Source organism: Prionailurus viverrinus, chromosome B2 (genome assembly GCF_022837055.1).
Source record: "Prionailurus viverrinus isolate Anna chromosome B2, UM_Priviv_1.0, whole genome shotgun sequence".
Classification (NCBI taxonomy): Eukaryota; Metazoa; Chordata; class Mammalia; order Carnivora; family Felidae; genus Prionailurus; species Prionailurus viverrinus.
The window spans coordinates 3,392,310-3,404,607 of record NC_062565.1 but is presented as its reverse complement, the minus strand read 5'-3'; the positions used below and the strand labels follow the sequence as shown (position 1 = coordinate 3,404,607).

General features: G+C 50.6%; 1 protein-coding gene across 1 annotated transcript; it reads left to right on the top strand.

Moving 5' to 3' along the window:
• The first annotated feature begins 1,768 nt into the window (after positions 1-1,768).
• Positions 1,769-10,891, top strand: LOC125166576 (endogenous retrovirus group V member 2 Env polyprotein-like). The gene is given in 2 exon segments (XM_047860478.1): positions 1,769-2,129; positions 8,464-10,891. A coding segment is annotated over 1 exon segment (1,536 nt). The 5' UTR covers positions 1,769-2,129; positions 8,464-8,700; the 3' UTR covers positions 10,237-10,891.
• The last annotated feature ends 1,407 nt before the right edge of the window (positions 10,892-12,298 follow it).

The following is a 12,298-nucleotide window of genomic DNA, read 5'->3' as shown; positions in this document are numbered from 1 at the left end:
AAAAAAAAATAAAAAAAAATAAAAAAAAAAAATAAACTGGGAGTCAGTACTCAGTGACTGAGTATGGCTTAAGGGTTAAGGTCGCAGCTGAGCTGGTGAGAACTGCCCCGAGGGGATCGCAAGGTTCAGGTTCAGTGGGCAAAGCAGCAGTTTCCAATGTTTTGACCTCAGGCCACTTAAGTAAGATACCTCAAAAATTATTGAGGACCCCAAAGAGTCTTGCTCACTTGGGTTATATCTGTGAACATTTATGGCATTGAAGGTTGAAACTGAAACATTTAAAAACTGTATTTATAATTTATATGAAAATAGCAATAATAAACCACCGATAAGTTAATAGGAAAAACATGTTTTATGAAAAACCACTTGTTTCCAAAGCAAAATAAATGTCATTGAGAAATGTGGCATTCTTTAAGGTTTCTGCAAGTCTAATGTCTGGCTTCTCCTAAAAGATGGGCTGCACCTTCACAGCTGCTGCTGTACTCAGTGTTGGAGTATCACAAGTCATGCTATCTTGAAAACTTTGAGAGATTGAGAGCAAAAACATTATATTATTATTATTATTATTACTACTACTAATGGGGTCTTGGAGTGGTGGCAGTCTGGAGCTGATGGCTAAGAAAGAATTCTTGACACGTCTTTGGTGCAAAAAGGTGATTTTATTAAGGCACGGGGACGGGACCCGTGGACAGGAAGAGAGGCACTGGGGTCGTGAGGAGTGACTGGTCATATACTAGGGACTTGGGGGAGGTCAAGGTAAAAGGCAGGGAGGCCCCCAGAAGGACTTTCAAAGATTATAGGGGGCGCTTAAGATACCGGAGCCCCGGCCACGGTCAAGCTAAGGTCGTTGTCCCTCTAGTAAGGCGTTAATATTAAGAGGGGAGGGGGTTCCTGGAGAAACGTCATACTTTGTATTTGCCTCAAGTACTTGTCAGTGGGCCGCAGGTTACACAGAAATTCAATGTTATTTACCATTTCCTTCTTGCCTTTATTCCCCACATCGCTAGGGAGGGGAAGGTCATGTTGGGGCTCTGGGAAACTGAAAATATAAGTTTCTGAAGATTAGACTCTTGATAAGATTGCCTTTTTCTTGTCCTTTACCAAGACAGTTTGTAAACTGATGTAGACTCACGTCCTGCACGACTGTGATCTCTACCGGTTAACCATTTGCATTCCCCTTTCCTTTGTTCTTGGGCAGCCCGAGTGCCTGAGGAATGTCACAGAGATCCCACCTGGCGGTTGGGGGGTAGGGGTAGGGGTGGGGGTGGGGAGGGTGGGTAGTGAGGTGTTGCGGGGTGTCAGCTTGCCTTTGGCTCCCTCATCAAGTAATGCGGGGGCCCTGGGCAGGCGGCCCCCAAACATGCTGGTTCTTGCCTCGTCCTCCCGTCTCTGAAAATCCCTCCCTTCCTCTAGGAGGCCCTTCCTAACTTCGCCGGCTAAACTAGTCCGAGATGGAACAGTGGCTGTGTTGGGTCCCCTCCCCCCACCCGGCCCTAACCACGGAGCTCGCTGCTGCTCTGGGCTTATCTCCCTAGAAGAGCGGGCTGAGCTACACGTTCTAGGCCCGGAGACCTCACAGGAATGCGGAAGCAGGATGTTTGCCAGAAAGAACTCAGCACCGGAAACCGGACTACACCGGCCCGCGCCCAGGTGGACCCCGGCGCCGGCCCTTCACCTGCTCTCTCCTCATTATAATACGCAAATGCAGCCAGGGGTGGAGACCTAACATGCTAATGAGACAGGCGGGGCAGGTGGCGGCGCGTGCAGCCCAGTGCGCCTGCGCACCAGCTTCTCCCCGCCCCGCAAGGGCGTTCCGTCTTTCCCGCCTCAGCCGCTTTGCCAACCGCGGGTCGGTGCCGGGGGCCGGCGGGGACTTCTGCGCCTGGCGCCGCGCTGGTGCCGGAGGATAAGCCCCGGGAAGCGCCTCTCTCGGCCTCATGTCGATTTCTGTTTGCGCCGAGAGCCAAAGAGCCGTGGGGTCGGGATCGTACTTTGGCGACCACGCAGGGACCCCGAGAGGGAGCCCCGGTGACGGCCCGAGGACCCGGAGCCTGCAGACCGCGGAGGGAGCCCCTCCTGCCGTGCGACTCACCAGCGGCTCGGAGCTGGAGTCCCGCGTCCGCGCGGCGGTAAGTCGTGCCTCCCGCCGCCGGGACTCTGCCCCTCGTCTCAGGCCGCGCATGCGGCTGCGGGTTTTGCCCGTCTCCCTCTGTCACTGTCACTATAGTCTGCTTTTCTCGGACGGAGCAAGGTTGTCTGGGCCAGCGTTCCGGGGCCGGGTGTCCCCGGTCCCCCGACTCTGACCTCCCCGGCGTTGGTCCCCTGCAGGGTCACTGGGAGCTCTCTGGTGGGTTCAGCCTGAGTGTCCCCTCTCCCCTGTCCCCTGACTCTAACCCCCAGTGGTGGTCCCCTGCAGGCTCACTGGAGGGCCTCTGGTGGGTTGAGCCCGGCCTGGGTATCCTCTCCGCTGGCTTTCCTTGTGGCTGGTCTCAGTTTCCTGGGTGTGTTCGAAAGCCGGAATTACTTCCAGACTCTCTTGTGACTTTCTTTGGGGTCAGATCTGTGTTCTTTACCTGTTGTCTCTCGGAATGGGGCTGTGGCCCTGAGAACTCACTCTGTGTTGTCTTTGTGTAAGTGTTAACTTCCTAAGTCAGTCTTGGCTTGACCCTGACCATCTCGTCTTTCTCCTTTTTGTTTGTCTTGTGAATCATCTGGTACCTTTTTATCTTATTAAGAGGGAAGGAGAATTCCTGGTGAGTCAGACTTCGTTCCAGTGTCAGGTTGAAGAAATCCAGACCTTGGTCCGGATTCGGGGGGCCTCAGGGTTAATCTTTTTGTGTACCGGGGAGCCTCCTGTTTTAAGAAATCAAGCTTCTCTGGTCGTACTGGCCTGCTTCTACCGATGGCCCAACTGGGACAAGGAGAGGTCCATTCACACAGAATCACACAGACTTCACCCAGAATCACCCAGGCTTCACACAGAATCACACAGAATCATACAGAATCACACAGTGTGACTCTATCTGCTAGTCAGCTTTCACCTTTTTTCTTTTTTTATAAGTCACCAGGCCCATCCAACTTCCCAACATGTGCAACACTTCAAATGGGACAAAGGACTCCCTTCTAGGATTTTTTTAAATAATTGGGATCAGGGGCGCCTGGGTGGCTTAGTCGGTTGGGCATCCGACTTGGGCTCAGGTCATGATCTCACAGTTTGTGAGCTCGAGCCCCACATCCCGCTCTGTGCTGACAGCTCGGAGCCTGGAGCCTGTTCAGATTCTGTGTCTCCCTCTCTGTCTGCCCCTCCTCCACTTGCACTCTTTCTCTCTCTCAAAAATAAGTAAACATTAAAAATAAACAAATAAATAATTGGGATCAGTTTAAATTGGATGGTTTGAAGAAAAGGAAAACAAATTTTTTTTTTTTTTTTTTTTTTTTTTGCATGGCACTGTTTGGCCCCAATATCTTGGGCGAACAAGAACCAGGAACAGTGGCTCCAAAATGGACCATTAAGTTTGTGTGCTCAAATTTAAATTTGAATACTATCTTGCAGTTGGATTTGTTTTGCAAAAGATCTCAGAAGTAGGGAGAGACACCAAGACCCCAAATGAAGGAATTCTTGCAGAGTCTCTGTGGCCTCAGATCGTTACCACCGGCACCCCTCTCACTGCTGGGTTGAAACCAGACATTTTATTTATTTACTCATCTATTTAAATTTATATTTATTTATTTGAGAGAGAGAGCGAGCAGGGGAGGGGCAGAGTGTGAGGAAGACAGAATCCTAAGCAGACTCTGCAAAGTCAGCAGAGAGCCCAATGTGGGCCTCCAACTCAGGAACCATGAGATCATGTCCTGAGTCGAAGTCAAGAGTCGGACGCTTAACCCGCTGAGCCACTCAGGCACCCCAAAACCAGACATTTTAGACAATCCCCTGTTCTAGTCAAGTGGGACCTAGTACTCCTTTGCAGGAGTCCCATCCCAAACCCCCTCTACCCCTGCGACTTTGACCCCAACAACTTCCCCTCCTTCCTCCAAGGTCTCCCCACCTCCTTATTCATAAGGAGCTTCCCTGCCCCTGCATCCTCCTCCCTCCTCTGGAGTAAGTCCCACTAGCACCCACAGTGCCCACCCACCCACCACAGGCCCCAACTGGATCTGTTTCCCCTTAGGGAAAGGACATGCCCGAGGAAGGGATTACCAGAGTTTCCTGTCTTGCTTACAGACCTGGTTCTGTGTAAAGAAAAGTTGGGTCATTTTTCCAAAACAAACAAACAAACACCTGACGAGATGTCATCCCAGGCCTTACTGTTGCACCCTGGATGAGGAAGACAGATCCTTAGGAAGGCTGGGGATTATGCTGACAGCCTGGGGTCTTAGGGTCTGCCAATCCAGGGGACGGAGTGCTTGGGGCCGGATGAAATGCTGTCCCTGCTTGGGACCCACAGTAGGATCAGGAGGGCACAACCCCCAGGGTGCAGAGGCACTTTATTACCTGCCTGTCTGAAGGGATGACGAAGTGCCTAGCCAAACCAGCTAATTATGACAAAGGGAGGGAAATAACTCGGCAAAAAGGATGAGAATCCAGCTGTCTTTCTAAACCACTGATGGACGCCTTCCGCAGACGCCCAAATGGAGACCAGAGTCGCCGCGGGGAGGTCTTTACTGACTGTGTGCTTTATCGTCCAGCCTGCCTCTGATCTTAGGGGGAAGCTACGGACGTCAGAGGCAGGTTCTCAGTCCCTGCTGTCACCTTTGGTGGAGGAGGCCTTCAAGGTTTTTAATAACTGAGACAGCGCAGAGGAGGCCAGTAAAGACAAGGGTAGCAAAACAGGCACAGGTTCTGGCTGCCCTGCTCAGGGTGACCCCAGGAGGCCCAGAGGCCGTAGCCAGAACCATCGGAACAAGTGTGCGTAACGCAGGCAGGAAGGCGGGGGGACCTGAGCCTGCCCGCCCCAGAGAGCGAAGGGCACACACGGACTCCCACCCCCGGCCAGTCTCTCGGAAGAGGGGCCGTGCGACCACAAAGAGGCCCCAGGAGCTGCCCGCCCCAGCACCCACCTGACCCCTTACCATTGTACTAGCGGAACCTCGGTCACCCTTGACGTGGCAGGTAGGAAAACTAAATTCCGTGTAGATACTGGAGCCGCCTGCTCTGTCCTGACCCAACCTGTGGGCCCTTCCCCAAGCGTGACATGTGGTAACTGGGAGAGATGTGGCCAAAGGTGAGACCGTTTACTTTCCCCCTCGCCTGTGAAGCCAGATCAACTGTTCTACGCATTCCTTTCTGTAGGTCCCGGAATGCTCTGGGGAGAGATCTACGAAACCATTCTGGAGCCACTCTTTACCTTGAAAAGGGTGATATTAAAATGGAGATAGACCAGGAACTGGGATTTCATCCGTGGGCACTACTGGATGGTCCCAGGCTTGAGCCGCAGGTACTCCTGAGGACAAACAACCAAGTAGACTCATGTCCCAGGGGAGGCAAAAAAAAAAAAAAAAAGTCTCCCCCATTCAGGGAAGGGTAAAACCTAGTGCAGGGTGTCTAGAAAAAAATAGTTTCCCGTAAAAAATAAATCTTTAGGAGGAATCCAGCTGATAATTTCAAAATTTCTCAAGTATGGATGGATCAAGCCTTGTCAATCCCCATGTAATACCCCAGTCCTCCCAGTGAGGAAGCCCAGTGGAGAATATTGCTTTGTACAGGATTTGAGGGCCATAAATAAAGCTGTTCTCATACACCTGGTAGTACCCAACCCGTATACTCTGCTTACCCAGGGTCCAGGCGATGCTAAATTTTTTACCATCCTGGACCTGAAGGGTGCCTTTTTCTGCACATCCCTTTATGAGGAGAGCCGCTATTTACTTGCCTTCGAATGGAAAACCCCTGATACTCAAGACACTACCCAGCACACCTGGATGGTGCTTCCCTGGGGCCTTAGAGACACCCCCCACCAATCTATTTGGAAATATAGTGGCAAAGAGTTACAAGAATTAAAACTGAGAGATGGGATCCTCTTACAACATGGTGATTTGTTAATAGCCAGTTTGACTAAGCAGTCCTCGGACTGTAATACCGCAAAAACCTTATGTTTTCTAGCTAACAGAGGATATAGGGTCTCCCCCATCAAAGGCTCACATATCACAACAACAGGGCCAATATCTGGGCTTCATCCTATCTCCAGGCACCCATGTCCTGGCCACGGATCCCAAGAGGACCAGCAGTGCCTGCCCACACTGCCCACTAGAAAGCAACTCCATGGCTTTCTTGACGCGAGAGAGTTCTCTTGTATCTGGTTCCCCAGTTACGGCCCTGATGCAAAGCCCCTATATGAGGCCTTGAAGGGGGAAGAAAGGGAACCCCTACAATAGACTGTGTTGGGGGGCTTTTAAAGCCTTGAAAGTGGAGCTGGATGGGGCCCCTGCACTGGAGTTCCCCTATTTGGACAAACATTTTACCTCATCTACCCATGAGAGGCAGGCTTTGGGGGTCCTAACTCAAAAGCTGGACCCTGATCAGAGACTACTTTTCAAAATAACTAGACCCAGTTGCACAGGGACGGCCCAGCAGTGATGGCCACATCTCTCTTAGCGAGGCCAGTAAGCTTACCCCGGGTCAGCCTAACTCCCTGTCAGGTTCAGACCATGTTAGAAACTAGAGGGCACCACTGGCTGACTGGAGTAAGGCTAACTAAGTATCAGGCCCTCTTGCCAGATTGCCCAGATATTTTAAAGGTCCACTGGACTGCACCCTGCTTCACCCTGGAGGTTAAGGGTCTCCAACATCAGTATGGAGACAGTAGAACAGACTTCTAGCAGACCTGACCTTCAAGACAAACCCCTTGACAATCTGGATATGGTGTCATTTATGGACAGGACACTTGTGGAGAGAGAGGCATCTGGAAGGCAGGCTACGTGATCGTGAACCCAAGTAGGGTCATTGAGGCTAGAGCTCACCTCAACACTTCATCCACCCAAAAGGTTGAACTGATAGCCCTAATTAGGACCTTGCAGTTGGGGGAAGGAAAAAGATGAAATCTCTCCTCCGATTCAAAATATGGGTTCCGTGTACTACATGCCCTTGCGGTCGTCCAGAAAGACAGGAAAATGTTAACAGCAAGAATTCGCCAATAAAACGTAAGGACCCAATCTTCACTCTTGTAGAGGCAGTACAGCTTCTCGTTTAGGTGGCTGTAGTCCACTGTAAAAGTTGTCAGAAAGATGGGACCTCTGTAAGCAAAGAAAAGAATAGTAAGGCTGACTAGCTGTTCACAGTCCATGGAGCACAAAAACCAGATCAAATTACCACCTTGATAGTTGGCTCCTCTGAGTTCCCCAGCCACCCTCAATGCTCCCTGCTGGCATGGGAGGACACAGAGAGACAGGGATATACAGAATAAAGTGCTGGTAGCTTATGAGAGAGGACAAAATTCTCATTCCGGAAGCCCGACAAGAAAAGCTCAAGCATTGACGTGATGCATGCCACCCATTATGGCAGAGATGTCCAATGGGACTTGGTGCAAAAGGTCTTTCTAGGTCAGGGACTTAGACAATAAAACCAAGTTACCCTTGCCTGTGACTTCTGCACCCAAAATAAACCACAGAGCCGTCCAGTCTATCCCCACTTCTCATGCCGGTCCAAGACCAGGGGGCATTTCCTGGGGAAGATTGGCAAGTGGATTCTACCCAGATGCCATCACAAGCAGGCTACAGACATTACCTCGTGTTTGTTGATATTTTTACCGAATGGGTATAAGCCTTCCCACCCGGGTCTGGGAAGGCGACTGAGGTCTGTAAATCCCTCCTAAAAGGGAATTCCCGAGTCTCTCCAAAGTGGTAATGGGCCTTCTTTTATGGCTAATGTCACCCAGAGCCTTTCAGCAGCCCTGGGAATAAGTTATAAATGACATGCTCCCTGGCACCCCCATTCCTCAGGGAAGGTAGAAAAGATGAATCAGACCCTTAAAAAGATGCGAGCAAAACTCTGTCAACAAACTGAAGAGCCTTGGGTCAAATTGCTTCCTCTCACACCACTCAGGATTCCCACCGCCCCTAAGACTCAGCGCATTTGAAATGACAGGAGCGACCCTCGTTCCAGTGAAATGACATGGGAGACCCTTCTTCCAGCCCGTATTCCACCACGCGGGAAGATAAGCCAGAACTTGCGGCCTTTGATTACTTTGTTTGGGCTGAGTGCTAAGAGCCAGTTGGGCTTCTGCTAATCATAGGCTGCCGGCACCCCGAGAGGTGATTTAGAAGAGTCCTCCCCTCTGCAAATTAATCCAGGGAGTCAGGCCTTCCTTCCAAGTTGTAAGGAGGGCTCCCCAGAAAAAAATCAGTTGCTCCCCAAGTGGCAAGGTCCTTACCAGGTGATTTTTAGTCACTCCAGTGGCAGTTAAGCTGCAAGGAATCCCTAGCTGGGGACATCTTTCCAGGCTAAAATCTTTTTCTCCTGGACCTCCTCAGAAACGCCTGGAAGGCCTGGAACCATCTTCCTCACGTGAGCCTGTGGGAGACCCCAGATACTTGGTTCAAGAAGCGAGCCTCAGAGTCAGATAAGTGATTCTATCTTGGTGGATTGGTTTGCTGACATTTCTTTTTATTGCCTCTGTTTTCCTTTTTCTTCTCTGTGGGTACATTTCGGGGCCCTCCACTCTGGCAAACACCTGTTCTGCCCCTGCTGGGTCTAGAAGACCAGAACCAATGATGGGTTGCATAATGTGGGCCCTTCTCTTGGCCCTTCTCCTGGGGATGAGTTGGGAAGGAAATAACAAAGGGAGGGAAACTTGGGGAGAAAATTCAATTGTCAACTTCTCCAGCATCGTGGCCTCGGGAAATAATCTCTCTAACTGTTGGATCTGCCATCCCGGCCCACGGGATGGGGTTCCTAAGCTCCAGTTCGAGCCTACAAACGAGGATGTGCCTCTCACTTTGACTTCCGGACCCATTAGGAGCACACCACTCCTGGTGGCGGAACTCAAGGACCGCGAGGACATGACGTGTGTGACCCTTACAGACACTTGGAACCAAACTGGGCTCCAGGTTAAGCGCCCTCTTCTCTGTAAAGAACAGGGGCGGCCCTGTTGCCCCTGCGAGACCAACACCTGCCTGACCAGTGCGGGCAGCTCGCCCTCCATTTATCCCATGTCCTTTTCCATTGCAAGCTCTTCGTGTGTCCCCAACCAGACTCACTGGTGTGTGGACTCCTCTCTGCTTCCCCCGGGCGACCAACCTAACTTCTCCTGTACTCACTGGAAAGGAACAGCAACCCCTTCCTGGAGGCTCACCTATCAGACCCCATCTGCCTTCGATAGCCACGAGGGAATAGAGGAGGACGCAGAGCTAGGTGGGGGGCCGATGGACGGAGGGCCCCTGTCCCCCAGGTGCAAGAGCACACCTAAGTGGGGTCCCCTTTTACGAAGCTGGTTTAATTCCTCTTCAGCCCGCCGGGCCTGTGCCCCCCCTGGATATCTGTTCCTCTGTGGGCCGCCACAAAATAAACTGCCCTATGAAGGGAGCCCCGATTCCTCCTTCTCCTGGCCTCTTCGGGCAGTGGCCTACGCGTGTTTAGATAATGTCCACTTCCGGGGACAATGCACTGTGGGACGACTGGGCCCAGAAGGATTAGGCGCCACTATATATAACGTCACCTCTCAAGGCAGACGGAAGAGAGCACTCGGGCTTATCTTGGCGGCAGCTGGAGAAGCCACGGGACCGGCTGCCCCCCGGGAGGGGATTGCCTATCATGAGACGACCTTAAAAAGCCTTACCCAGGTCATCGAAAACCTGGCCTCAAGCGCTGGCGACACCTCAGAGGGCCTCCAGGAGTCCCTAGATTCCCTTGACAATAGGTTAGCTGTAGATTATCTTCTGGCCACACAAGGGGGTGTCTGTGCGGTAGTCAACGACACGTGCTGTACGTACATCAACGCCTCTGGGGAGGTCGAACTAAATACCCAGGAGATTTACAGACAAGCCAGATCGTTGCATGGGTTCAAGAGCCCCAATGCCCAAACCATATAGGACTCAGAGGTTATATGCCTAACATTGCCTGATTCCGTTCTTTCCTGGGCCCTCTTGTGGCAAAAAATTCTTCTGTTACTATTCAGACCCTGCCTCCTTAATCTTTTGGTTACGTTTGAGTCTTCTAGAGGACGGCAGTTTCTTGTCCAACAGATAGTGGCACAAGGGCCCCACCTATCCAGCCCCAAGAGGAACAAGGTCCTTACAGGTCGTTAGAGCAGTCAGCGGGAGAGTTTTACTCCTCCTGGTAGGACAGGGACGACGCCCCGCTCAGCAAGAAGCAGTTTCAGAAGATGAGACCTTCGGCCCCTCCTCCTTAGGAATAAGGAGGGTAAAATCTCGCCGGTGGAGGTGGGGAGGGGTGAGGTAGACCAGGGGCTGTGTCTGGGACCTCCCCCCCTCCCCGCCCTAACCACAATGCACTTTGCTCTGTGCTTTTGTCACCTTAGGAGAAAAGGCTGAGAGCTACATGCTTTTGAGCATTATATCTCATAGGGATGCGGGGGCAGGATGTTTTCCAGAAAGAACTCAAATGAAGAAACCAAACTAAGCCAAGCCTGTGCCAAGATGGACCCCAGCACGGACCCTCACCTACTTTTTTCGTCGTTAGAATGCCAATAATCCCGGCCGTGGGTGGATACTTAACATGCTAATACGACACGTGCTGCGGAAGCACGTTCTGTCCACTGCGCCTGCGCCCCAACCTCCTTTGTCTCCACCTCCATCTGCTGAGATGTCCCTCCTTCGCCGCTTCAGCCCCCTTGCAGGCTTTGCCGGCCTTTGTTCCGGGAGCCGGCTGGGACGTTTGTTACGCCGCCGCGGTCTCTCTGGTGTGGAGCATAGGCCCCCAATAAACGCTGCCTGAACCTTTTCTTGGCCTCGTGTCAATTTCTGTTTGGCGGAGAGCTAGAGAACCCTGGGGTCCAGAACAGTCCCGCCGGTTCCTCTTTCTTGGCTTTCTCAAGTCCCGGTCCCTGGTGATGTGGATGTCTTTGTACTTGTTTACTTGTTAGGGAGGGTATTTTTCATATGGGAGATTTGCTACCTGCTCTCAGCGGGACGGAAGAGGGTGTGAGTGTCCTTGCACTCTTTCCTAGGTAACTTACTTACTTAAGATCATCAATATTGCCAGAGTGATACCTGCCCTTTCTCTCTCTATCGTTGTAGGGAAGGCAAAACTTTACCTCTTCCCACCTTAGGTTTTTGGCTAGGACTCTTAACGAAAACACTAACAAGAGAAAAACAGTTCACTCACACAGTGCACATCACAAGGGAAACCTAAATGAAAAGAAACTCACGATGGTAACAAAATTCCAACTTATTTTCCATCTTCAATAAAGGAGAGTACATTTGCAGAGGTGATGGGACAAAGGAAAACAATTTCAGGCCCCAAGGCCAACAAGCTGGGAAGGTACTAATAAGGGAGGAAAGTAATGGAGAATGGTTGGTTTGGAGATTCTCCTGGTTCCTCTCTGGGCTGGTAAATGTCAGTCTCCAGTAAAATAATTTATATCTTGCCTTTAGGCAAAACAGGGGGAAAGTAAAGAATTTTTCCTGTGTTGGCTGCCTTTTTTTTTTCCTGACTCGAAAACCTTTTGTTTAATTTACACAAAAAGCTACTAAATACAAAAAGTAGTTTAAAACAAAATAGTTTGTTTTTTTTTTTTTTTCCTGGCAGAATTTAAATGCACATAATGGATAATTCTGAAGAAAATGCATTTTCCCCACAGTGTTCAGGACTAAAATTCTACTGAAATCTTTGTTGGCCCCTTCTAGATTGCCTTCAGCTCAAAATAATTTCTGTGACAAAATGGTGTATTTTGGGTGGCCTATTCTACTTTTCATCATTAAAATGTCTAGGGCCTTTTTTTTTTTTTTTCCCCTCCCTTACATCTAAAACTGATTCTCTGCTCAGTGGTCATCACATGTCTGAGACTTCTCATTTGGGGAATATTATTTAGGAAATGAAATGGCATGGGAGGCACCCAGAAGGGAAGGCTGAGGTTGATTCCTGTATATTTCACCAGGTGAGGCTGCTCAGCAGGGTGTTTGTGCCTTGTGGGCATTTAAACCTTAGACATGCTTGAATTCCATAACCTTTTAAGATGACTTCTAGTCAAAAGTCATCCCCGTCTAGAGTCTAGAACTATGATTCTAGGCTTTTCAAAATTGGAAGGGATTCAGGGTCCCTGGGGAGCTCAGCTAGAGCAGCAGGTGACTCTTGTTCTTGGGGTTGTGAGTTGGAGCCCCACATTCGGTGTAGCAGTTACTTAAATAG